General features: G+C 44.2%; 1 protein-coding gene across 1 annotated transcript; it reads right to left on the reverse strand.

The window, feature by feature from the left end:
• Nucleotides 1-4,635: 4,635 nt before the first annotated feature.
• On the reverse strand, nucleotides 4,636-21,747 carry TMEM230 (transmembrane protein 230). Its single transcript, XM_079987639.1, has 4 exons — nucleotides 21,621-21,747; nucleotides 12,564-12,691; nucleotides 9,160-9,282; nucleotides 4,636-6,195 (listed from the first exon to the last, which is right to left on the reverse strand). Exons 2-4 carry the CDS (start codon nucleotides 12,657-12,659, stop codon nucleotides 6,055-6,057), a joined length of 360 nt encoding a protein of 119 aa, XP_079843765.1. The 5' UTR covers nucleotides 12,660-12,691; nucleotides 21,621-21,747; the 3' UTR covers nucleotides 4,636-6,054.
• Between the last annotated feature and the right edge of the window lie 1,862 nt (nucleotides 21,748-23,609).

Here is a 23,609-nt window from a genome sequence, read left to right on the forward strand (position 1 = left end):
CCTCGCCAGCTTTCCACGCCCAGAAGCAGTTTTTGCTCAATGAATTGTACAGTCCTTTGGCCAATTAAGCAGGAGCATCTGGGAACAGGCCCCGAGATCAGATAACGGAGAAAGCACATGGCATTTGCAAGAGGAAAAATAGGACTGCATGATGCAGCAAGGTGGTGATCGACGTCACGTCTCCTTGTCCAAGTCATAGACTGGAGTAGCAGAAGAGGGAGCAGAAACACTGAATGTGCTTAATTCAATAAGGAAACGTCTGTAAAGGTTCAGATGAGGTAAGTCCGCAATCACCAGGGCAGGCCCAAGACATTTTGTCACCTGAGGTGAACCACAAAATGGCAGACACACACCCCACTCGGGAACAAGGGATGAGTGAAGATCTACATTGGGAACAAGGGGTGGGGGATCAAACCAACCTTATCCAATGGCTGAAGTGAGAATCAAAGGTAGGAGAGGGGCCGCTCTGAATCATGCGAGGGCCACCTCTGCCATTTCCTCCCTAAGGGTGGGAGGAGACCAGCACTTTTCCTATTTGCCAAGAGGCCACTCCTAGAGGCAGCTTGGTGGGGTGGCTCATAGCTGTCAACCGTCCCTTATTTGGCGGGAAAGTCCCTTATCCCAGCACCATGTTCCGCTGCTGTCCCTTATTGATGATGTCCCTTAAATTTCCCGGGTTTCAAAGGAAGCAGCTCCTCTCCCTCCCTCCCCGCCGGCCAGGGAGGAGGGAGGCTCCAACTGTGTTGCTTGGCTGCTTTGCTCATCCAATAAGGAGTCTAAGAACGACTGGGGGGGGTGGAGCTTGCATGCCTTGTGCCAATCAAATCGGCCTCGTTGCCTGGGGACTCGCCTTTGCTCAGCGCTTCCCAGCGGAGAGGTGACGGTGGTTTTCCTTGCTGCTCCCCCTTTGCCGGTTTGCTGTGCTGTGGGAACCACCACTTGAGGCTTCGTTTAGCTGCTGGGCTGACTGGGCTTTCTGCCTTTGGCTCGGGAGCTGGTTGACCAAAATCCCTTATTTTGGCTGCTGGTCCCTTATTTTTGAGGCTGCTGGTCTCTTATTTTCAAATCTGTAAGTTGACAGCTATGGGGTGGCTGCCGAGGAGACAAAACATCTGGTCTCCAAGGAGCGCGCCACAGCCATTGTTGCCACTGCAATACGTTCCTCGGAGGCCGGATTTGGATGACACCAAGCAAACACCTGTGGAAACCTCACTAGAAGGACGTGAACACAACAGCGCTGTCCCTGTGGTTTCCATCAGCTGGTATTCAGAGGCAAATCACCTCCAGCAGTGGAAGCAAAGCACAGTCATTGTGGCTAGAAGCTAATGATAGCCTTGCCCTCCATGAATTTGTCTTCAACCCCTTTTTAATCATCCAAGTTGGTGGCCGTCACAATCTCTTGTGGGAGCATATTCCAAAGTTTAACTGTGCGCTGTGCGAATAAGTGCTTTTGTCTGTCCTGAATCTTCGAGTATTCAGTTTCATTGGATGTCCAGGAGTTCCAGTGTTAGGCAAGAGGGAGAATAACTTTTACCCACAGTATGCACAATTGTATACACTTCTGTCAGGTCTCCTTTTAACTTTTCTCTCAACTAAACAGCCCTGAACGCTGTAATTTCCCCCCCTAGGGGAGTCGCTCCAGCCCCTTGATCATTTGGGCTGCCCTTTTCTGAAACTTGTACAATAACGTTTGGCAGCCAGAAGCAATCACAGTCATTTCCCCAGCATGTTTTGCATAAAAGCACCTTGAGGTAGGCAGTTTTATTTTTTTCCATCTTTCTCCTAACAATCCTGAACACAGAATTCACTTTTCTGAGAGGGAAACATTAAAAGGAGAGGGTTGGCAAGTCAACAGAGCAATCATCCAACACAACCACAAGTTCTCTGTCCTTGTCAGTCACCACAAAATTGGATTTTTTTGCCCCAATGTGCATTGTCACTTTACACTTGTTTGCACTGAATTGCATGTCCCTGGGAAGGAAATGGCATAGACTGTGTTTGGTAGTGCTCAGATGTGCTTGTTCCAACATGCCCTGGAGGCCAGCCCTTTCAACTATGCATGCATGGTTTCCCACCCTGCAGGGCTCATAAAAGCAAATGAACAACACTCTGATGTAACATTTGCCTCAACAGGAATGTTCCTGAACAATTCCTTTAGGCATATATGTGATAAATGTTAAGTCAAAATTGGTCATCCACAGTTTTTACTCATTACGGTTTTACTCATTGCTCATGGTATCATTCCAGAAACTTCACACTGGTGAAGAATTCTGACACAACGTTTTCCACAAGTGTACCTCCACAGATATCATTCAAAGGCAGCCCCAACAGAGGCTACTTGGGAGTTAGGAAGCATCACTTCCAGCTGCACCAAAAGAGAAACAGTAAAATTTCGGCTTGGAGAGATCCTTTTGGAGCTCTTCACAATCTCATTTTGTCATCAGCAAACCTGGCCTCACACTATTCGCTCCTAATTCCAGGTCACCCGACAACATTAAACATTCCCTGTAATTTATTAAATGACAGCAGTTTTGTGGGTTCAACATTATTAGATGGACTTAAAAAAACAGAAGGAAGCCAAACAGTAGAGTTGAAACCTGAGGTTGTGGGATCCTGGAAAGACCACCTTTCATTCCATTCTTTTTCCTACTAAAAATGAAGCCTGTTATGGTTTTGAAGGTATTCTTGAAGGTGTTTGGGCAAGGCTTAGGGGAAAAGAGAATGAGCCCTGTATCCTACTGAGACAGAAATTAATTTTGTTATGGGGGGTGTTAAGACTCCCCCAATATCTCTGGATTCAGTAACAGGGTTAGAATTTAAGCAAATCGCATTAATTCCTGGCTTTAGTAAATGTTGGAGTTTAACCAATGGATTTAGAAGGGTAAAAATACAAGCTGGACTTTTTTTCCTGACCAGAGAATTGCTTGGGGATGCGCTATTATGAAACAAAGGCAGTCATTCACCCAGCAAGAAAGGAACCAACAAGGCAGAAGACTTTCTGCTGGACATGGGGAGGGGGGACACCCCTCACAGCCATCAGATGGTGGGCAGAGAGCAAAGCAATTTAGGATTTCAGGGTGGATGACATAAGCAAACAAGGGGAAAGTGTCGGCTTTGCAAGTGGTTTGGCAATGCAGGGCAGTGGGGGTCTCAGCCCCATGTGGGCTGGCTGGGACAAGGGCACATAGAGCATGGCTGATTTCATTTGCAGACCCAGGCCTGCTGCACCTTAGGGTGTAATGCTGGGATTCTCCTCCATTCAGGCTCAGGTTGCCGTTTAATCATGTCCAACTCTTCGTGACCCCATGGACCAGAGCACGCCAGGCACTCCTGTCTTCCAGCCTCCCGCAGTTCGGTCAAACTCATGCTGGTAGCTTCACGAACACTGTCCCACCATCTCGTTCTCTGTCGTCCTCTTCTCCTTGTGCCCTCCATCTTTCCCAACATCAAGGTCTTTTCCAGGGAGTCTTCTCTTCTCATGAGGTGGCCAAAGTCTTGGAGTCTCAGCTTCAGGATCTGTCCTTCCAGGGAGCACTCAGGGCTGATTTCCTTCAGAATGGATAGGTTTGATCTTCTTGCAGTCCATGGGACTCTCAAGAGTCTCATCCAGCACCATAATTCAAAAGCATCAATTCTTCGGCGATCAGCCTTCTTTATGGTCCAGCTCTCACTTCCATACATCACTACTGGGAAAACCATAGCTTTAACTATACGGACCTTTGTTGGCAAGGTGATGCCTCTGCTTTTTAAGATGCTGTCTGTCATTGCTTTTCTCCCAAGAAGCAGGCATCTTTTAATTTCGTGTCACCATCTGCAGTGATCATGGAACCCAAGAAAGTAAAATCTCTCACTGCCTCTATTTCTTTCCCCTTCTGTTTGCCAGGAGGTGATGGGACCAGTGGCCATGATCTTAATTTTTTTGATGTTCAGCTTCAGACCATATTTTCTGCTCTCTCCTTTCACCCTCATTAGGAGGTTCTTTAATTCAAAGAGGCTGTATGTATAACTAAACCATACATCATAAAGACACCACCGTCTCCGCTGTGTCTCATTTCCAAAAAGAAATACAGACCTTGGTATGTGTTCCTAGTACCCCTGGAATGTCGCACTGCTCCGAGATTAGGGTGGCGTGTAACAATATTCTTCCCCACCGCTCCTGCTTGCATCTCCCTTACTTTCTGCTGTCGTCTCCTATGCCAATGTTTAAATTGTAAGCTCCTCGGGACTGGGATTGCACATTGTGAAACACACGAGAAATGCTGATGTGAACACAGGAAGCTGTTATCACCTACAAAATATTTCCCAGATCTGCCTAGAAATGCAAATCAGGGGTTTGATTATAGAGCTAGACTTTTTCTCTGTGGCAACATCTCCAAAAAGGGTTTTGTGGTCCTAGGCTCACAGGTGTTGGCTGTCCGCAGGGAATCCAGTGCCTCAAACCCCTCAAAAGTCAAGCCCTGAAGCAAAGTTTGCTAGTTTCTGATAAAGGCTCTGGAAAGTAGGTCAAGTGGTCAGGGTAAGGGATTTCTTCAGAGCAGCCTGTCCTCCTTTGTGGCCCTGATTCTTCCATTTCCCCTTGCCATGTTATCGACAAAAATCAAGAACCCTTCATATTGCTTAGAAGATGACATTAAATCAAGGTAGAATATTGTATGTTTTTATTTATATTAATTACATATTCTGCAAGCACAAATTAAAATCTCATTGCATACATCCTCTTTTGCATTCTAAAAGCTGTGTAAACCTAGCGTGGAATCCAGACTTAAGCAGAGGTTTAGACAAAACAAAAGGAACTCTTATTGTGCAGACTAGGATTTTTCTATGTATACAGTTCAGGAACACTGCATAGCATTTAGACCAGCCTCCTCTAAAGGTAGCACTTTTTCCTACAGCTCTCATCAACCTTGCATGGACTGGCTGGGGCTGATGGACATTGTAGTCCAAAACATCCAGAGGGCACCAGGTTGAGGAAAGCTGATTTAGACAGTGGACAGAACGGACAAGTACAGCATCTTTGAATAGTTGTGTCCCACTTGACAACAGTTTTTGAATTCTGCCGGGTGGGGGGAGAGATGTAATAGGAAACCTTTTGGCATGGTACCTGGGAAAGAGACTTTAGCAGGGGTTGGAACTGATCTAATCTGGGTCAGCCAGACAGAGGTGTGTCAACTTTGGTGTACTTTGGATCACCCACAAAAGTGAGAGACTTTGTCGGACATGGCTTACAAAAGTGTGTGCATGTGTTATTTTTTTAAAATGCCTTCTTATACTGTTTCTTTTTTGCTCTTGAACTCATTGTTTGAGAGGAAACAGTGTGTGTATGCCATGGAGCACATGCTTTTTCTGGGTTTTCAGTCTTTTCTCTATTTTTATGTATCGCTTAGTTTTATGTTGAACCACCCCGGGGCCAGTTCCCAGGAGTGAATGGCAGCATCTTGCAGCCCGAGTCACGACAGCTACACACCACTTCCAGATTTGTGCTCTCGGGATTCTACAACAGATTTCACAAGAGTTTAGCAAAGTATCATCAAGGACTAGTAATTGGGCTTCTTGGTAAATGTCGTGTTCTAGGTGGTGTTAAAAGCCACCGTCTATTTTCCTTAAATTCTGACCGGCTCCTTAAAAGGTTAAATTGCTAGACTGCCTGAACAGATTTCTTGGTCGCACAATCATTAGCCACTACTTCCAGTTCTCGCTTTGCAGATGTTCAGCTCTAGATAAAAAGTCAACTCAGAAGAAATACCAACAGACTTGGAAAAAACCGAAACAAAAACACCTGAGTTTCTTCCTCCCCCTTAAGCTCACGTGTCTCCATATGGAACTGGGCTAAGAGACACAGCTGCATTTGCTGCCCAGAAATAACTTCCCATCTCAAAGAAAACATGTTTCCCCTGACAGCTGCTCACATGATTTGCTTTGCATGATGTGGCAACATTCTCCGCTAAATCAAAGGGAAATTCTGCAGAAACCCCCATTTTCATTTTGTGGTTTTTGGTTTTTTTTTGCAAAAGTTGCAAAAACTCTTCCTAAGAAAAAGCTGTGTTCTGCCATCTTCTAGTCATCAAAATCAGGAATGTCGTCATAGGAATAGCCCCTGTAGCCTTTGGAAGCAAAATACGCAATACGCAAATGATAGAAGCCAGGAAGGAACACCAGGATTCCGATGATCAGGACAGGGATCGCTCGATCGGTTCCCTGGAAAACAAAAGAGAATAAGGGCTTTTTCACACCTTGGCCTGGAACAGCTAGCCTTCTCTATACCAGGCAACATGCAGCTAGATGTGCAGACTGAGGTGAGGAGATGTGAAAGTTCTGCCTGCAATGGCCCATTCACCTATTCAAAGTTGCAGCCATCATCTGACAAAATATTGCACAGGAAAACCAGCACTAAGGCGGTGAAAGCCAGAGGGGGCAGAAGGCCACCCAGTCCAAACTGGGACCATTCACACCAGCCCCCTTTCTTGCTTCCTCCCACATCACCCCAACCACAATGTACTTTAAGTGGGTACAGGTACAGTACTTAAAACATTGCAAGGGGTTAGACTAGATGACCCTTGGGGTCATTTCCAGTTCTGTAATCCTGGATGTTTCCTGAAGGAATGATCGCTGGGTGTGGAGCACACTTCCCACAGACAGGCCTCAGCTGTCTGACCGCGTGACCTTCGGGTGTGAAGCACGCTTCCACCCACAGACAAGCCACAGCTGTCTGAACATCATGCCCTCTATCTAACCTTTGCTCTCTTAGTGGCCTGCCGTGCCCTGTCTGTGACCTTTGTCTCCTTCGTCATACATTGTTCAAGGGGAAAATGGTGGAAACAGGTGCCAAAATAATTTTGTACCACCCCTAAATCTCGGGATTGGAAGATGTGTAAAGGTCACAGTCCAAAATGTATCTGACTGGTTTTGCATATTGTGCTAATAAAAGGAGCTTCTATAGAGCTAGCTGGCAGCTTGCTCCCTTGCCAGCTTGCTTATGCACAGCTCACCTGATGAACAAAACCTGACTCGTGTCCTTTACTTCAGTTTCCAACACCACACACATATATTAGAAAGGAACACAAACTCTCTCCAAGGTCACTACCAAATCAAATTTGGGGGTGAGGGTATTCCAGTATGCAGAGATCAGCTAAAGACTCTGGACAGACTCTATACGGCCTAGGACCCACGTACCTACGGGACCGCCTCTCCTGGTACAGTGGTGCCTCGCAAGACAAAATTAATCCGTTCCGTGAGGCTCTTCGTATAGCGGTTTTTTCGTCTTGCGAAGGAAGCCCATTGACAGCTCAGCGGATTAGCGCTATTAGCAGTTTAGCGGCTTTTAGCGGATCAGCTGATAAGCGGCTTAGGGCTTAGGAAAAGGGGGGGGGGAAAGGGAAAAAACCCAGCAGGAACTCGCAAGACATTTTCGTCTTGCAAAGCGCCTCCAAAACGGAAAACCCTTTCGTCTAGCGGGTTTTCCATCTTGCGAGGCGTTCGTCTTACGGGGCACCACTGTATGTCCCACTGAGGACCTTACTGTCTTCAGACAAAAACATCTTAGAGGTCCCGGGCCACAGAGAGGTTAGGCTGGCCTCAACCAGAGCCAGGGCTTTTTCGGCTGTGGCTCCAATCTGGTGGAACGCTCTGTCACAAGAGACTAGGGCCCTGCGGGACTTAACATCTTTCCGCAGGGCCTGCAAGACAGAACTGTTCCACCAGGCCTTTGGCCAAGGTACAGCCTGACCCCCCCCCCTTTGGTAATTCTTCACAGAACTCTAGCCCAGTGATTGCCATCTATTTGATTTGAACTGATTTTATAATGAATTGATTTTAGAATGCTGTGTTATTTCACTGTTGTTAGCTGCTCTGAGCCCAGCTTCAGCTGGGGAGGGCGGAATAGAAATAAAATATTTATTATTATTAATTATTATTATTATTATTATTGACAAAAGCCACTCACTCCAATATCCCCAAAGAAAAAATGACGTTGTCTGGAAATCCATGCCACTAAGTAGCCCAGCTCTTGATGCCGATGTCATGAAAGAAATGCAAGGGAGAGAACCCCCAAGATCAGCCAATGACATTCTAAAGGAGTGTGGGGCAGCACCAGTGTGTGGTCAATGCCATGGCACTTATGTGCTGCTTTCTGGCTTTCAACTGAGGCATCTGGTTTGCCACTGTGAGAACAAAGTGCTGGATCAGTTGCAGGAAAGAGAACTCTCCTCATGTGCTCAAGTGCCTGAAGCGGAGCGCTGCATTCCTTCCTCCATGAGGAAATGTGGATGGCGCAATGTCTCCACATGTGGAATGTGCCCATCCTCAGCTCTGGGCTTTCAAAAAAGTGTGAGAAAAGGAAGCAAAACTCACTTGGATTCCCCCTCTGCTTCACCTTAGTTCATAACATCCAAACTGTTGTCAGGCCCATGGAACGGCCTGAAGGAACACGACACACACCAACTTCTAAAGGCTAGCAAGTTAACAACTTGACACCTGTATAACTACAAGATCACCTTCCCCCTGTATGTGCCCATTGGGCTGCTCGATCAGCGGAACTGGCATTGCTATAAGTGCCACATAATGCCTTTCTTGTATTTGTAAAAATTCAATCTTTTAGTGTGGCAGTACCTACACTCTGGAACCCCCTGCCTATTGACACCAGGCAACTGCCTTCGCTGTACCCTGTTCAGTGCCTGCTAAGAACATTCCTGTTTAGGCAAGCCTAGCCAGATGTTTAGAAATTTACGCAATGTGCTGTCACTTTATTGTTGTTAATTTTTCCTATTGATAATTTTATCGTTTTATCTTTTCTGTAAACTGCTTTGAGGTCTTTTTGCTTTTTACAATTAAGCGATGCACAAATTTTGTGAAATAAATACCTAAGTCTAGTCCCAGGATGGGAGACCTCTTGGTGGGTGAGGAAGCCACTATTTGCAAGCGCTGTAACAGGTCACCAACTATCACTTTTTCAAAGCACACATAGATACCCTACTGGTCAAAACTGAGACAAAATGGCAGCCCCTCCGTTACCATGCCCCCAAAGTCCCTTCCAAATCCTGCATCCAAAATAAATGACTCCTATGTACAGCTGCGCAAGAATGCAATTTTGATGTCTTGTATCTCAGTTAGCTTATGATCGTTCCAAGGCCAGGTCAGCCCTGGCAGAAGTGCTGAGCCACTTACTCCTTTGCTGATGTATCCTGCCAGGAGCAGAGCCCCAATGATAATTAGAAGGGTGCCAATCAGGAACAGCACAGTGGCCAGAGCAATGGCCTTGTAGGGGATCTTGGGGGGGCTCCTCTTGAACTAAAGGAGGAAGAAGAGACAGGTCAGCATTCAAAAGCATCAGTGGCCACTTTCAACCCGGTTATGAAAGCATCACACTTCCATGGAACCACTAGAGCCGCCAGCATGGATGGCTTTGGCAGGAGTAGACAAACGTGTAGAAGTCTTTTTAAATAATATTAAGAGTTTAAAGATTACAAAAAAAGAAAAGAAAAAGAATTAAACAAATCAATATAATACAATACAAAAACAAAAACACTACACAGAACATTGAATTAACAAAACAAAACAAAAACAATTAAAAACACTTCCAATATTTTCAATCTTAGCTTTCATTCACTTGTTTCATTGACTTCCTCACGCCTCCCTTTTTGTATTCCACTTCAATTAACTGTTTCAGCAATTCCTTTCCATCTTCCTCTGTTTTCTGTCCTGTAATTAATCTTAACATATTCTAACTTTGTTTTTTCCCTTTAATACATTAACAATCTATCTGTACCTAGTTCCTTATGACATTTCTGCCAAAGCCATATAACTTCATTCCACCATTTTTCTAAAGCTCATTAATTTTACAATATTTCTGTAAATAATCTTTAAATTTTTTCCAATCTTCTTCCACCGACTCTTCTCCCTGGTCTCGGATTCTGCCAGTCATCCCCGCCAATTCCATACAGTCCATCAACCTCATCTGCCACTCGACAAACGTGTAGAAGTCAGGCTGATCAGTGGCAGATGAGAGGAACCTGCATGTTCACACATAGGATGATTCTCAAGGATCTGATGACGGGGTTAGTCCATCAGCATCAAACTCCACTGAGAGTTTCAGAACAATGGGCTAGACATACTCTGGGCCAGATCCAAACAAGGTCACTGAGAGGGGCAATTACAGCTCCCCCCCCCCAAAAAAAGTGCTACGTACCTTAGCTGCAGGTAAACAATGGGGATACAAGTTGGAACCCAACTCCTTCAGATAAATGTTGAATAGTACTCCAGTGCCAGTGATGTAACCAGGCAATGGAGCCATTGGTATGGGTGGGTGGCTTTCGGGCTTCATCTAAGCAGTCCAAATCAACTCTGTTTTTAGCACTGGAACAGCCCAGCAAAAAATACCCCCCCAAAATTAAAAAACCCCTCCTTGCATGGGAAAGGGAGCAACCTCTTCCACTGGTAGGAGGAGTACATTCAGATTCGATTATCCTGGAGTTCTCCCAACACAGGTGCTGCCCATCCAGGAGGGCTTTGCTGCACTGGCTGAAAGTGTCACTGCCAATAGGGGGTGATGGTAGAAGAACAGGTAAAAAGCATAACCTAAGGACACAGGCAGGGACGCGGGTGGCGCTGTGGGTTAAACCACAGAGCCTAGGACTTGCTGATCAGAAGGTTGGCGGTTCGAATCCCCGTGATGGGGTGAGCTCCCGTTCCTCGGTCCCTGCTCCTGCCAACCTAGCAGTTCGAAAGCACGTCAAAGTGCAAGTAGATAAATAGGTACCGCTCCAGCGGGAAGGTAAAAGGCGTTTCTGTGCGCTGCTCTGGTTTGCTTAGTCATGCCGGCCACATGACCTGGAAGCTGTCTGTGGACAAACGCCGGCTCCCTCGGCCTATAGAGCGAGATGAGCGTGCAACCCCAGAGTCGGTCACGACTGGACCTAATGGTCAGGGTTACCTTTACCTTTAAGGACACAGGCAATTGCCAGGTCTCCAAGGAAAAGCCTCCTAGGGAGCAAATGTTACAGAAAACTCTGCATGAAACCTGGGATAAATGCTGCCAGCCTGGGCTGGACAGCCCAGCGGCCTGCCTTCAGTACAAAGCTACTTTGTACGTTCAGCCAATATAGCAGGCAATTCCAGGTCTGCTTTAATGCTACAACCAGCCAGCGTGACAATGCTGCCTCCAAGTGGCCCACTTTTAATGCATCTTCATAAACACACAAAACACAGGAAGAGCGAAAACCCCAACCGACCCTGGAACAGAAATGAAACGTTCTGGGTGTGTTTGCCACCCTCTCACCCCAAAACCCAACTATCTCCATTTGGGACTGGCTTGCTTTTCATCCCTTTTCTGAAATTATCACCTGCAAATATCAGCTCCCCATTTAGACCTGAATCTCCTCCTCTGGTCTTGGCAAACCAGGATGCTTGAGGGAGGAAGGTGCCCACCCACAGTGAAGTTACAGGGAAAGCTTCCTCCTCTGGAGCCAACACCCCACCCCCAAGAAAGAAAGAAAGAAAGAAAGAAAGAAAGAAACCCACCTTTGTCCATCTTACCTACAGGACCGCCTCTCCTGGTATGCCGCGTGGAGGACCTTAAGGTCCACAAAAGACAACATTTTGGAGCTCCCAAGTTGCAAGGTGGTTAGATTGGTCTCAACTAGGGCCAGGGCCTTTTCAGTACTGGCCCCAACATGGTGGAATGCTCTGTCGTAAGAAACTAGGGCCCTGCAGGACTTGACATCTTTTCGCAGGGCCTGCAAGACAGAGCTGTTCCACCTGGCCTTTGGTTTGGACTTAGTCTGACCCTTATGTTTCCCTCCCCTTATGGTTTTGATCTATGGGCTACTTTTAAAATGAGGCTGCATTTTAAATTGCATTTTAACCTGTATTTTAAATTGGTCCCCCCCATTATGATTTTACTGTAATTTTACTGGTGTTATCCACCCTGAGCTCGGCTCCGGCCAGGGTATAAATTATTATTATTATTATTATTATTATTATTATTATTATTATTATTATTAGACACTGAAGGAACAGTGTGAACAGTTGTGCATTTGCACCAGTGCCCACAAATCTTGGCTTGGCTTGGAATGGTGGGGTCATCTACCCCTCTACTCTCCTGAGCCTTCTGTGAAGAGGAATCAGGAGAGCCAGGTGGGCTGTCTCTCTTACGCTGAAGTTTTGAGAAGAGAAGGCACAGCAGAAGAGGCTCCTGCTAACGCTTACATCCTCTAAGCTGCCGTGGAAATGCAACCTTTTGGAATGGAGGAAGAGGCAGGCATGTCTGAGCTCTCAGGAAATGAGCAAGGAGGCCAGGCTTAAGCGTACAGGAATTGCTCAGTCTTTAACCTTTCAATAGCAACCCCAAGATGTTGACTGGGTTAACACTAAAGTTCCCAAAGTACAAAACCCCTTTGGGTTATACAGAATGCTCCAGTCCCAGTAAATGGCTAAATGTAATAGCAGGAGGATACTGCCGCCTTGTAAGGAATATCTGAACTCAAGTGAGGATCACGACACAAGTGGTGCTTCTGAAATGCAAGGAATTCATTTTGTCCTGGTTCTCCCCACCCCCCCACCCCCCATTTTACCTGAAGGTCAATGTAGCCTTCATCTGTGCTCGCAAGCTTGGAATATTTCACTTTGCTGCTGGGGATCGAAGCTGCCAGGTTAGTTCGGGATGGCATCTTTACCAGTAGGAAGCATCAGCATCTACAGCCTGGGAGAGAGAGAAAAAGATCTTGAGGGGACGGGAAGAGAGTGGGAACAGCGGATTTTAATGCAGGAGAGGAACTGAGACAACAAAGAAAAGCAGCCTATGTTACTAAGGGCTTGTTTACATTTGAGCATTAGTTTAATTGTTAATCCGTAAGAACAGCGTGCTGGATCAGGCCAACGGCCCATCTAGTCCACCCTCCTGTTCTCACAGTGGCCAACCAGATGTCTGCAGGAAACCCATATGCAGGATTTGAGCTTAAGCCCTCAAACAGAGAAGTCCCCATCTGCATTGGCCCACAATTTAAGTCACAAAGAGGCTTCAAACGAAAGGAACCCAAAGAAAATTCAGACCATATAAAGGAAGGTCTGGACTACTTTCAGCCATAGATGAGGACCTACAAGGTGTAGAAATGCAGTTGTTTTAAAGCATGCATGGAGAATGCAGGGCAGACAATCCTGCTTAAAATCAGAGTTGCTCCTGGCATAGATATGCCGCTAGAAGCCAGAATGGCCCTGATGGAAAGGCTGAGCCAGTCGCCTGGGGAAATGGCCAAGGAGGTTTGGGGGTGAATAAGTCCTAGCCCTCCACCTGCTGTGCTATTTTAACACTGCAAACCACTTTGACCTTGGACTTTTATAAAGCCCTGTAATTTCTTCCTGCTGGGGATCGAAGCCCTGTGGTTTTTATGCCATTAGCAAGTTACATTGTAAGCTATATCCACAGAGCTTGAATCAGCAGCTTTTGTTTTCGGGGTGTGGGGCAAGGCTTCCAGGGAGCAAAAACATCCAAGGAGTGAAAACATCTCACCCAGTGCATTCATCTGATGCCATTACAGCCGCAATGCACTCTCTCTCTCTCTCTCTCTCTCTCTCTCTCTCTCTCTCTGTGTGTGTGTGTGTGTATATAGGAGGTTCTTCCTGATGTGTCAAACGGTGTTTCTCAAACTTGGGTCCCTAGCTGTTGTTGGACAATAACTCCTATCATTCTTAGCTAGCAGGATCAGTGGTCAGGGTGATGGAAATTGTAGTGTGTTAACAGAACACAAGCTGACACCACCCCAATCCCTGTGAACAGGGGAATTACATTTGAAAAAACAGGGGAAAATACATCAGGTATTCTGGCCAGGGCTAGGCTAACACGCTCATCAAGAATATATTGTTTTGTTACTTCTAGCTCACCCTTCCTCTTGATAGCTATCCATGAAAGCTAACAACTGTAGTTAAACGTAACTCATAAAAACAATAATTAAAATGCATCAAAAATTAGCAAGAAAAATAAATTAAGATCTGGAAGGCACAAGGAAGGTGTTTGTTCAAGTACCTTTGCCCCAATGTGAATGGAGCCTGGTAGCTTTAAGGCAGCCAACATTAACCGAAGCATTTCCCTTTCTCACTGCGCAAGAAGCCCTCAGATCAGTTTAAATCCCACTTCAGCCGCAATGATCACTGAGGTAACAAATATGACCTTAAAATCAGTTTGATCATTCAAAGCAATCACACACAGTTTCATTTTTTAGTTACTTACACAACGGTCCTATATCTCTACAGACACAAGAATAATTCTGCTCCAATGTGAGAAGCAGCATTGTCCCCTCTCCTTACCACTCCCTGCCACACACACACACACACACACACACACACACACACAGAGATTCCATGAGACTCCAGCCATTTCAGACCCAGAGCGGACCTTTTTCTGCAGCCAGCAACATCTCAAGTGGTGTCAGGTATCCAGCTTCCACTCTGCTAGCTTAAGGAAAAGCTCGAATTTCTCCCTGCTTAAAAAAAAAACTCGGAAAAAACTACTAAGATGACAGCTTCCTAGAAACAGGTAGCCAGCCGTGTTGGTCTGCCGTAGTCAAAACAAAATTAAAAAATTCCTTCCAGTAGCACCTTAGAGACCAACTAAGCTTCTTAGAAGTCACTGAAGTGGCAAATTCTCTTTTTATAGGTTCTATTTCTGAAAATCACAATTTATATTAGGGAGGCTAACAGCTGCAGAAACATATATTGAAAGGCACTACAGAAATGACATTACTACAGTGGTGCCCCGCAAGATGAACGCCTCGCAAGACGGAAAAACCACTAGACGAAAGGGTTTTCCGTTTTGGAGGCACTTCGCAAAACGAATTTCCCTATGGGCTTGCTTCGCAAGACGAAAATGTCTTGCGAGTTCCTGCGGGGTTTTTTCCCTCCCCCCCTTTTCCTAAGCCCTAAGCCGCTTATCAGCTGATCCGCTAAAAGCTGCTAAACCGCTAATAGCGCTAATCCACTAAGCTGTCAATGGGCTTCCTTCGCAAGACGAAAAAACCGCTAGACGAAGAGCCTCACGGAACGGATTAATTTTGTCTTGCGAGGCACCACTGTAAATGAAACAAACTAGTATTACTAAGCACTGGATTCTAATTCCTCTTACTGTGCATTTATGGAACACAACTCTCCACATTCACTTTAGGAACAATGTATTAAAGGCCATTGTCTCTTGAGAAGGTGACCCCCAACCCATTGCAATATTAATTCGAGATCAGATTTCACACACAGATCCACATAAGAAAAAGATGAAAATATAGAAGGGCTTTGCCTTTCTTCCAAGGGCAGTGCTTTTATTCTCTCAACAGTCACGTGAGAGAAGGTGGTGACTGACCGCAAACCAACTGACAATTTCCATAGATGAATTTGGGAGGGGGGCCCCCATCTTAATACTCTATCCACCACACCTCTCCCCCTCTCTCTGGATCAACTTATCCTAGTCATCCGTGTCACACTAAGGAGTTAACAGAGCTTTGCTTTTGGAGTTAAGCTTTAAGAAAGCTGGAGGGCTTGATCCATTCAGTCCCGTTTTGGAGTCAGGAAGGTGTTCCTGGAAAAGTGTGCCCACTTTCAAAATCCCTTTAGAGCACCACACCAGCAGTTTAGCACCCAAAAGCACCTTGGAAGTACCTCCCAGGGCAGAGGAATGCAGAACCTGCATGCAGCAGATCCTAGTCTGACCCAAACCACAACACTATGCGCCTACGCACCTCACCTCTATGTGACTCAAGGCAGCAAAATAGAGGAGAAAGCTTTGCCAGAGCTTCTGCTGTTGTTCACACTAGGAAGGAGAAGTTCAAAGAGGCATTTGTGGGTGGTGAAGCCAGTGATCCTGGTCCTTCAGCCCCACCCTGGTGCAGTTTTAAAGGGCAGCCCCTGTTTTCACTGCTGCTCCAGTGCACAACAACTCAGTTATTTCTATTCTGGCCAAGTTAAGAGCATAAGACAGGCCTACAAGAGCCCATCTAGTCCAGCATCCTGTTCTCATATGGTGAACCAAATATCTGTGGGAAACGCACAAGCAGGATTCGAGCACAAGAGCACTCTCCCCAGTTGGGAAAAATCTTGCTCCAAAATGCCCCACTTCTAAAACGATATGCACTGGGGTTCTTTTAAACTTCTTTCTGCAATTATAAGCCTACACCCAATTTTAAAACCAGTAACAAAAATCAAGATACCATTATCATCCAAAGCTACATCGTTTTGTCAATGGCTGAAGACTGCATGGAACTTTAGAAAGAAAAACTGGAGCAAAACACGCTTCCAAACGACGAGTCAAAACAAATGAGAGATGCCTACAACTTAAGCAACACCAGGCAGCAGAAGAGCCCCCACATGGATTCCATTTACAAAAATGCTCTCACCCTTGTGGAGCTTTAGGCTGCTCTTTTCCCTTTTTAAAATCATTATTTTTATTCTACAAGCCACCTAGATAATTTTATGTACAAAGGTGACCATAGCATCAACTTAATAGTAAGTAAATGCACCAGCAGCAACAGTAGCCCTTTTGGAGCTACTGTTCAAGTTCCACAATGATAAATAATAATAATAGTAATAATAGTAATAGTAATAATAGTAATAGTAATAGTAATAATAATAATAATAATAATAATAATACTTTATTTATACCCCGCCCACCTGGCTGGGTTTCCCCAGCCACTCTGGGTGGCTTCCAACAAAATATTAAAATACAATAGTCTATACATTAAAAGCTTCCCTAAACAGGGCTGCCTTCAGATGTCTTCTAAAAGTCTGGTGGTTGTTTGTCTCTGACATCTGGTGGGAGGGCGTTCCACAGGGTGGGTGCCACTACCGAGATGTTCAGCACCTTAAATTGTTTTAAAACCCACTCCTGCAATCCGGTGCCCCCAGATGCTTTGAATGACATCTAGAGAGGACTGGGGTAGAGTGCCAAACTAGGATCTGCGTAAACTAAGGGGTCAAATCACAACTTCACCATGAAGCTCTCTGGGTGACACAGGGCCAGTCACACTCTCTCACAGGGTTGTTTTGGGGATAAAATGGAGATGAGGAGAACTATGTAGGTCACCTTGAGCTCCTTGGGGGCGGTATAAATATAGTAAGCAAGTGAATTTTGATTTATTTTATTTATTTATTTTTGTTGTGGGTGCTGTTTTTAAGCAGCAAATCAAGGATCCTGGCGCCAGATGCAGAATGCAAACAGGCACAGACAATGGCTTCTGAGAGAAGAGCAGCTTTTTCCCAAGAAATAAGCAACACCCCCCCCCCAAGAATATGAATATATATATATATATATATTAAAAATTAAAACAAAACATATTATCCAGAAACATATCATCCTTATTTCCCCCGCATTCTTCCTCCCTCCCCCCGCAGAACCCACCCCCAACTTCCCTCAGTTCCAGTCTTTGATTTCTCTAAAAATGCTGTTTTCTGCATGTTACACAGTTGTATAGATCCTCAAACTATTTAGCTGATTATTATCAATAAAATGTGAATGTTTATTCACAATGTTTATTCACAGCCAAGGAGTCCAGTCCCAAGAAAATAAATAAAGGAAAACCCCACGGCTTCTGCACCACTGGGCGGGCATTTTGCTTTCAGCCCGCCTCTTTGGGACCAGGGTTCAAATCACCCCCCTCGGCCACGGAGCTCTCTGAGTGACGCAGGGCCACACTCTCACAGGGTTGTTTTGGAGATGAGGAGAACTATGTAGTTCACCTTGAGCTCCTTGGGGGGAAGGCGGGGGTATAAATGTAGTAAGCAAATTAATTTTGATTTATTTTATTTATTTATTTTTGTTGTGGGTGCTGTTTTTAAGTAGGGGGGAGGCGGGGGTATAAATGTAGCAAAGCAAGTGAATTTTGATTTATTTATTTTTGTTGTGGGTGCTGTTTTTAAGTAGGGGGGAGGTGGGGGTATAAATGTAGTAAAGCAAGTGAATTTTGATTTATTTATTTTTGTTGTGGGTGCTGTTTTTAAGTAGGGGGGAGGTGGGGGTATAAATGTAGCAAAGCAAGTGAATTTTGATTTATTTATTTTTGTTGTGGGTGCTGTTTTTAAGTAGGGGGGAGGTGGGGGTATAAATGTAGTAAAGCAAGTGAATTTTGATTTATTTATTTTTGTTGTGGGTGCTGTTTTTAAGTAGGGGGGAGGCCGGGGTATAAATGTAGCAAAGCAAGTGAATTTTGATTTATTTATTTTTGTTGTGGGTGCTGTTTTCAATTAGCAAATCAGGGATCCTGGCGCCAGATGCAGAATGCAAACAGGCACAGACAATGGCTTCTGAGAGAAGAGAAGCTTTTCCCCAAGAAATAAGCAACACCCCCAAGAAAATATATATATAAGCAAGTGAATTTTGATTTATTTATTTTTGTTGTGGGTGCTGTTTTCAATTAGCAAATCAGGGATCCTGGCTCCAGATGCAGAATGCAAACAGGCACAGACAATGGCTTCTGAGAGAAGAGAAGCTTTTCCCCAAGAAATAAGCAACACCCCCAAGAAAATATATATATAAGCAAATGAATTTTGATTTATTTATTTTTGTTGTGGGTGCTGTTTTTAAGTAGGGGGGAGGTGGGGGTATAAATGTAGCAAAGCAAGTGAATTTTGATTTATTTATTTTTGTTGTGGGTGCTGTTTTCAATTAGCAAATCAGGGATCCTGGCGCCAGATGCAGAATGCAAACAGGCGCAGACAATGGCTTCTGAGAGAAGAGAAGCTTTTCCCCAAGAAATAAGCAACACCCCCAAGAATATATATATATAAGCAAATGAATTTTGATTTATTTGATTTATTATTATTATTTTTGGTTGTGGGTGTTGTTTTCAATTAGCAAATCAGGGATCCTGGCACCAGATGCAGAATGCAAACAGGCACAGACAATGGCTTCTGAGAGAAGAGAAGCTTTTCCCCAAGAAATAAGCAACACCCCCAAGAAAATATATATATAAGCAAATGAATTTTGATTTATTTATTTTTGTTGTGGGTGCTGTTTTTAAGTAGGGGGGAGGTGGGGGTATAAATGTAGCAAAGCAAGTGAATTTTGATTTATTTATTTTTGTTGTGGGTGCTGTTTTCAATTAGCAAATCAGGGATCCTGGCGCCAGATGCAGAATGCAAACAGGCACAGACAATGGCTTCTGAGAGAAGAGAAGCTTTTCCCCAAGAAATAAGCAACACCCCCAAGAAAATATATATATAAGCAAATGAATTTTGATTTATTTATTTTTGTTGTGGGTGCTGTTTTTAAGTAGGGGGGAGGTGGGGGTATAAATGTAGCAAAGCAAGTGAATTTTGATTTATTTATTTTTGTTGTGGGTGCTGTTTTTAAGTAGGGGGGAGGTGGGGGTATAAATGTAGCAAAGCAAGTGAATTTTGATTTATTTATTTTTGTTGTGGGTGCTGTTTTTAAGTAGGGGGGAGGTGGGGGTATAAATGTAGCAAAGCAAGTGAATTTTGATTTATTACTATTTTTGGTTGTGGGTGTTGTTTTCAATTAGCAAACCAGGGATCCTGGCGCTAGATGCAGAATGCAAACAGGCACAGACAATGGCTTCTGAAAGAAGAGAAGCTTTTCCCCAAGAAATAAGCAACACCCCCAAGAAAATATATATATAAGCAAATGAATTTTGATTTATTTATTTTTGTTGTGGGTGCTGTTTTTAAGTAGGGGGGAGGTGGGGGTATAAATGTAGCAAAGCAAGTGAATTTTGATTTATTTATTTTTGTTGTGGGTGCTGTTTTCAATTAGCAAATCAGGGATCCTGGCGCCAGATGCAGAATGCAAACAGGCACAGACAATGGCTTCTGAGAGAAGAGAAGCTTTTCCCCAAGAAATAAGCAACACCCCCAAGAAAATATATATATAAGCAAATGAATTTTGATTTATTTATTTTTGTTGTGGGTGCTGTTTTTAAGTAGGGGGGAGGTGGGGGTATAAATGTAGTAAAGCAAGTGAATTTTGATTTATTTATTTTTGTTGTGGGTGCTGTTTTTAAGTAGGGGGGAGGTGGGGGTATAAATGTAGCAAAGCAAGTGAATTTTGATTTATTTATTTTTGTTGTGGGTGCTGTTTTTAAGTAGGGGGGAGGCGGGGGTATAAATGTAGCAAAGCAAGTGAATTTTGATTTATTTATTTTTGTTGTGGGTGCTGTTTTTAAGTAGGGGGGAGGTGGGGGTATAAATGTAGTAAAGCAAGTGAATTTTGATTTATTTTATTTATTTATTTTTGTTGTGGGTGCTGTTTTTAAGCAGCAAATCAAGGATCCTGGCGCCAGATGCAGAATGCAAACAGGCACAGACAATGGCTTCTGAGAGAAGAGAAGCTTTTCCCCAAGAAATAAGCAACACCCCCAAGAAAATATATATATATAAGCAAATGAATTTTGATTTATTTGATTTATTATTATTATTTTTGGTTGTGGGTGTTGTTTTCAATTAGCAAATCAGGGATCCTGGCGCCAGATGCAGAATGCAAACAGGCACAGACAATGGCTTCTGAGAGAAGAGAAGCTTTTCCACAAGAAATAAGCAACACCCCCAAGAAAATATATATAAAAGCAAATGAATTTTGATTTATTTGATTTATTATTATTTTTGGTTGTGGGTGTTGTTTTCAATTAGCAAACCAGGAATCCTGTGGCCAGATGCAGAATGCAAACAGGCACAGACAATGGCTTCTGAGAGAAGAGAAGCTTTTCCCCAAGAAATAAGCAACACCCCCAAGAAAATATATATATAAGCAAATGAATTTTGATTTATTTATTTTTGTTGTGGGTGCTGTTTTTAAGTAGGGGGGAGGTGGGGGTATAAATGTAGCAAAGCAAGTGAATGTTGATTTATTTATTTTTGTTGTGGGTGCTGTTTTTAAGTAGGGGGGAGGCGGGGGTATAAATGTAGCAAAGCAAGTGAATTTTGATTTATTTATTTTTGTTGTGGGTGCTGTTTTCAATTAGCAAACCAGGGATCCTGGCGCCAGATGCAGAATGCAAACAGGCACAGACAATGGCTTCTGAGAGAAGAGAAGCTTTTCCCCAAGAAATAAGCAACACCCCCCCAAGAATATATATATATATATATATATATATATATATATATATATATATATATATAAGCAAGTGAATTTTGATTTATTTATTTTTGCTGTGGGTGCTGTTTTCAATTAGCAAATCAGGGATCCTGTGGCCAGATGCAGAATGCAAACAGGCACAGACAATGGCTTCTGAGAGAAGAGAAGCTTTTCCCCAAGAAATAAGCAACACCCCCAAGAAAATATATATATAAGCAAATGAATTTTGATTTATTTATTTTTGTTGTGGGTGCTGTTTTTAAGTAGGGGGGAGGCGGGGGTATAAATGTAGCAAAGCAAGTGAATTTTGATTTATTTATTTTTGTTGTGGGTGCTGTTTTCAATTAGCAAACCAGGGATCCTGGCGCCAGACGCAGAATGCAAAGAGGAGCAGACAAGGGCAGCTTTCCCCCCTAGAAATAATCACCCCCCCCCCCTCGGCCTGGCCCGCCTCGCAGGGTTGCTGTGCGGATTCAGCCTGGAAGCCGCCCGCCCCCCCCCCGAGCTCCTTGGGCCCAAGGCCTGCCGGCCCCCGAGGCCAGCCTCCCCTCCCTCCCTCCCTCCCTACCTGCAGGCCAGCGCCATCTCTCCGCTCCCTCAGGCAGCCAGACCCGCTTCCGTCGCGCCGATTCTGCCGACTGTCCCCCGACACCCCGGCCGGAAGTTTACGGTCCTCGCGCCAGAGCTGCTTCCGGGTCAAGGCGCCTCCGTCTTGATTGGACGGTGCCGAAGCTTGGCCCCCGCCCTCGCACGCCACAAGGGGGCGCTCCACGCCCAGGGATTTGCCTCGCCTCGTTTGCGCCGCTTTTAGGAACTACCGTATTTATGGATGCTTTTGATACCGTATTGCGCTGTAATAATGATAATAATATTCCACAGCCACTCTGGGCGGCTTCTGACAGAACACTAAAATACAATAACCTGTAATGATGTAAATGTATTATTATTAAAACAAAAAAAATTCCTTCCAGTAGCACCTTAAAGACCAACTAAGTTAGTTCTTGGTATGAGCTTTCGTGTGCATGCACACGAAAGCTCATACCAAGAACTAACTTAGTTGGTCTTTAAGGTGCTACTGGAAGGAATTTTTTTTGTTTTGACTATGGCAGACCAACACGGCTACCTATCTGTAACTGTATTATTATTATTAATGGTTGCTTTTGATACCATATTGCGCTGTAATAATAATAATATTCCCCAGCCACTCTGGGCCGCTTCCGACAGAACACTAAAATACAATAAGCTGTAATGATGCAATTGTATTTTTTAAAAAATTAATTATTATTATACCATATTTATGGATGCTTTTGATCCCATATTGCGCTATAGTAGTAATAATAATTTATTATTAATACCCCGCCTTTCTGGCTAGGTTTCCCCAGCCACTCTTGAGGACTCAAAGGTGAAGGGTTGATAACAAGTAAATGATTCAATTTGCTTTTTTGTTTAAAATTCAGCCGCTGAACCCAATTCAAAAAACAAAGGCTCTTCATTTCTTTGCTTTGATAAGAGTTATGAGCTTGGGGGATGGGGGGGGGATGCAGCAGATGTAGAGTATATCTTGATTTCACTGAGGCTTTTTGCAAATTCCCCCATGAAATTCTCTTCCAACTCCACAATTCTGATTCTGTAATTTATCAGCGGTCCCTGCAGCTCAGCACACTGCCACATCATAAGGTTATTTTTAAAAGACCAATAAATAATCCCCTACAGGGCAGATAGGACTGATTTATGGAGCAGTTAAAAACTATGAAATTCTGTCCTCCAGAAGGGAGCGATAGCCACCAACTTGAATGGCTTTAAAACACAAATGCATGGAGGGCTAGTAATCATGATGGCTAATGCTCTACCTCCTTTGAAGGAATAGTTTCAGAGTGGTAGTTGCCAGAAGCCGCAGGAGGGGCTCATGTTCACATCCTGCTTGCGGGCTGGCCACTGTGAGAACAGGATACTGGAACAGATGAACCACTGGCCTGATGCAGCCAGCTCTTCTTATGTTCTTCAAATACAAACGTTACAACCCTATGCCTGCGGTTCAGGTGCGTCATTTAACTCAGTGGGACTTCTGGGTAGGCATGCATAAGATTCAGTGTTTTAGGGCAGAACCCAATGCAATTTTATATTGTGATATTCTTCACAGGTCATGGAAAGTATTGATGTCATTCCATTTGAGTTGCATTTGAGAGTTCTGCAGACCAGAAATTGAGATCTAAAATTGACATTGTCCAGAGGATGGCACATAGGAGACAGCCATAGGAAGTGTAAGAAGAGTTGGGACTAGTCATACCTTGGTTACAGATAGGTAGCCGTGTTGGTCTGTCATAGTCAAAACAAAATAAATAAATTCCTTCCAGTAGCACCTTAAAGACCAACTAAGTTAGTTCTTGGTATGAGCTTTTGTGTGCATGCACACTTCTTCAGATACCTTGGGTTACAGATGCTTCAGGTTTCGTTTTTTCGGGTTACGGACCCGCTGAAACCCGGAATGGGTTACTTCTGGGTTTCAGGGGTCACGCATGCACAGAAGCACTAAATTGTGCTTTGCGCAAAAGTGCCA

This window comes from Podarcis cretensis (genome assembly GCF_951804945.1).
Source record: "Podarcis cretensis genome assembly, chromosome: 8".
NCBI classification, from domain to species: domain Eukaryota; kingdom Metazoa; phylum Chordata; class Lepidosauria; order Squamata; family Lacertidae; genus Podarcis; species Podarcis cretensis.

Coding starts and splice junctions, on each gene's coding strand:
- TMEM230 (XM_079987639.1), bottom strand. CDS start 12,659: ATGCCATCCCGAACTAACCTGGCAGCTTCGATCCCCAGCAGCAAAGTG. Junction 9,283..12,563: donor AAGGCTACATTGACCTTCAG/GTAAAATGGGGG, acceptor TTCCTCCTTTAG/TTCAAGAGGAGCCCCCCCAA. Junction 6,196..9,159: donor CAGGATACATCAGCAAAGGA/GTAAGTGGCTCA, acceptor TTTGTTTTCCAG/GGAACCGATCGAGCGATCCC.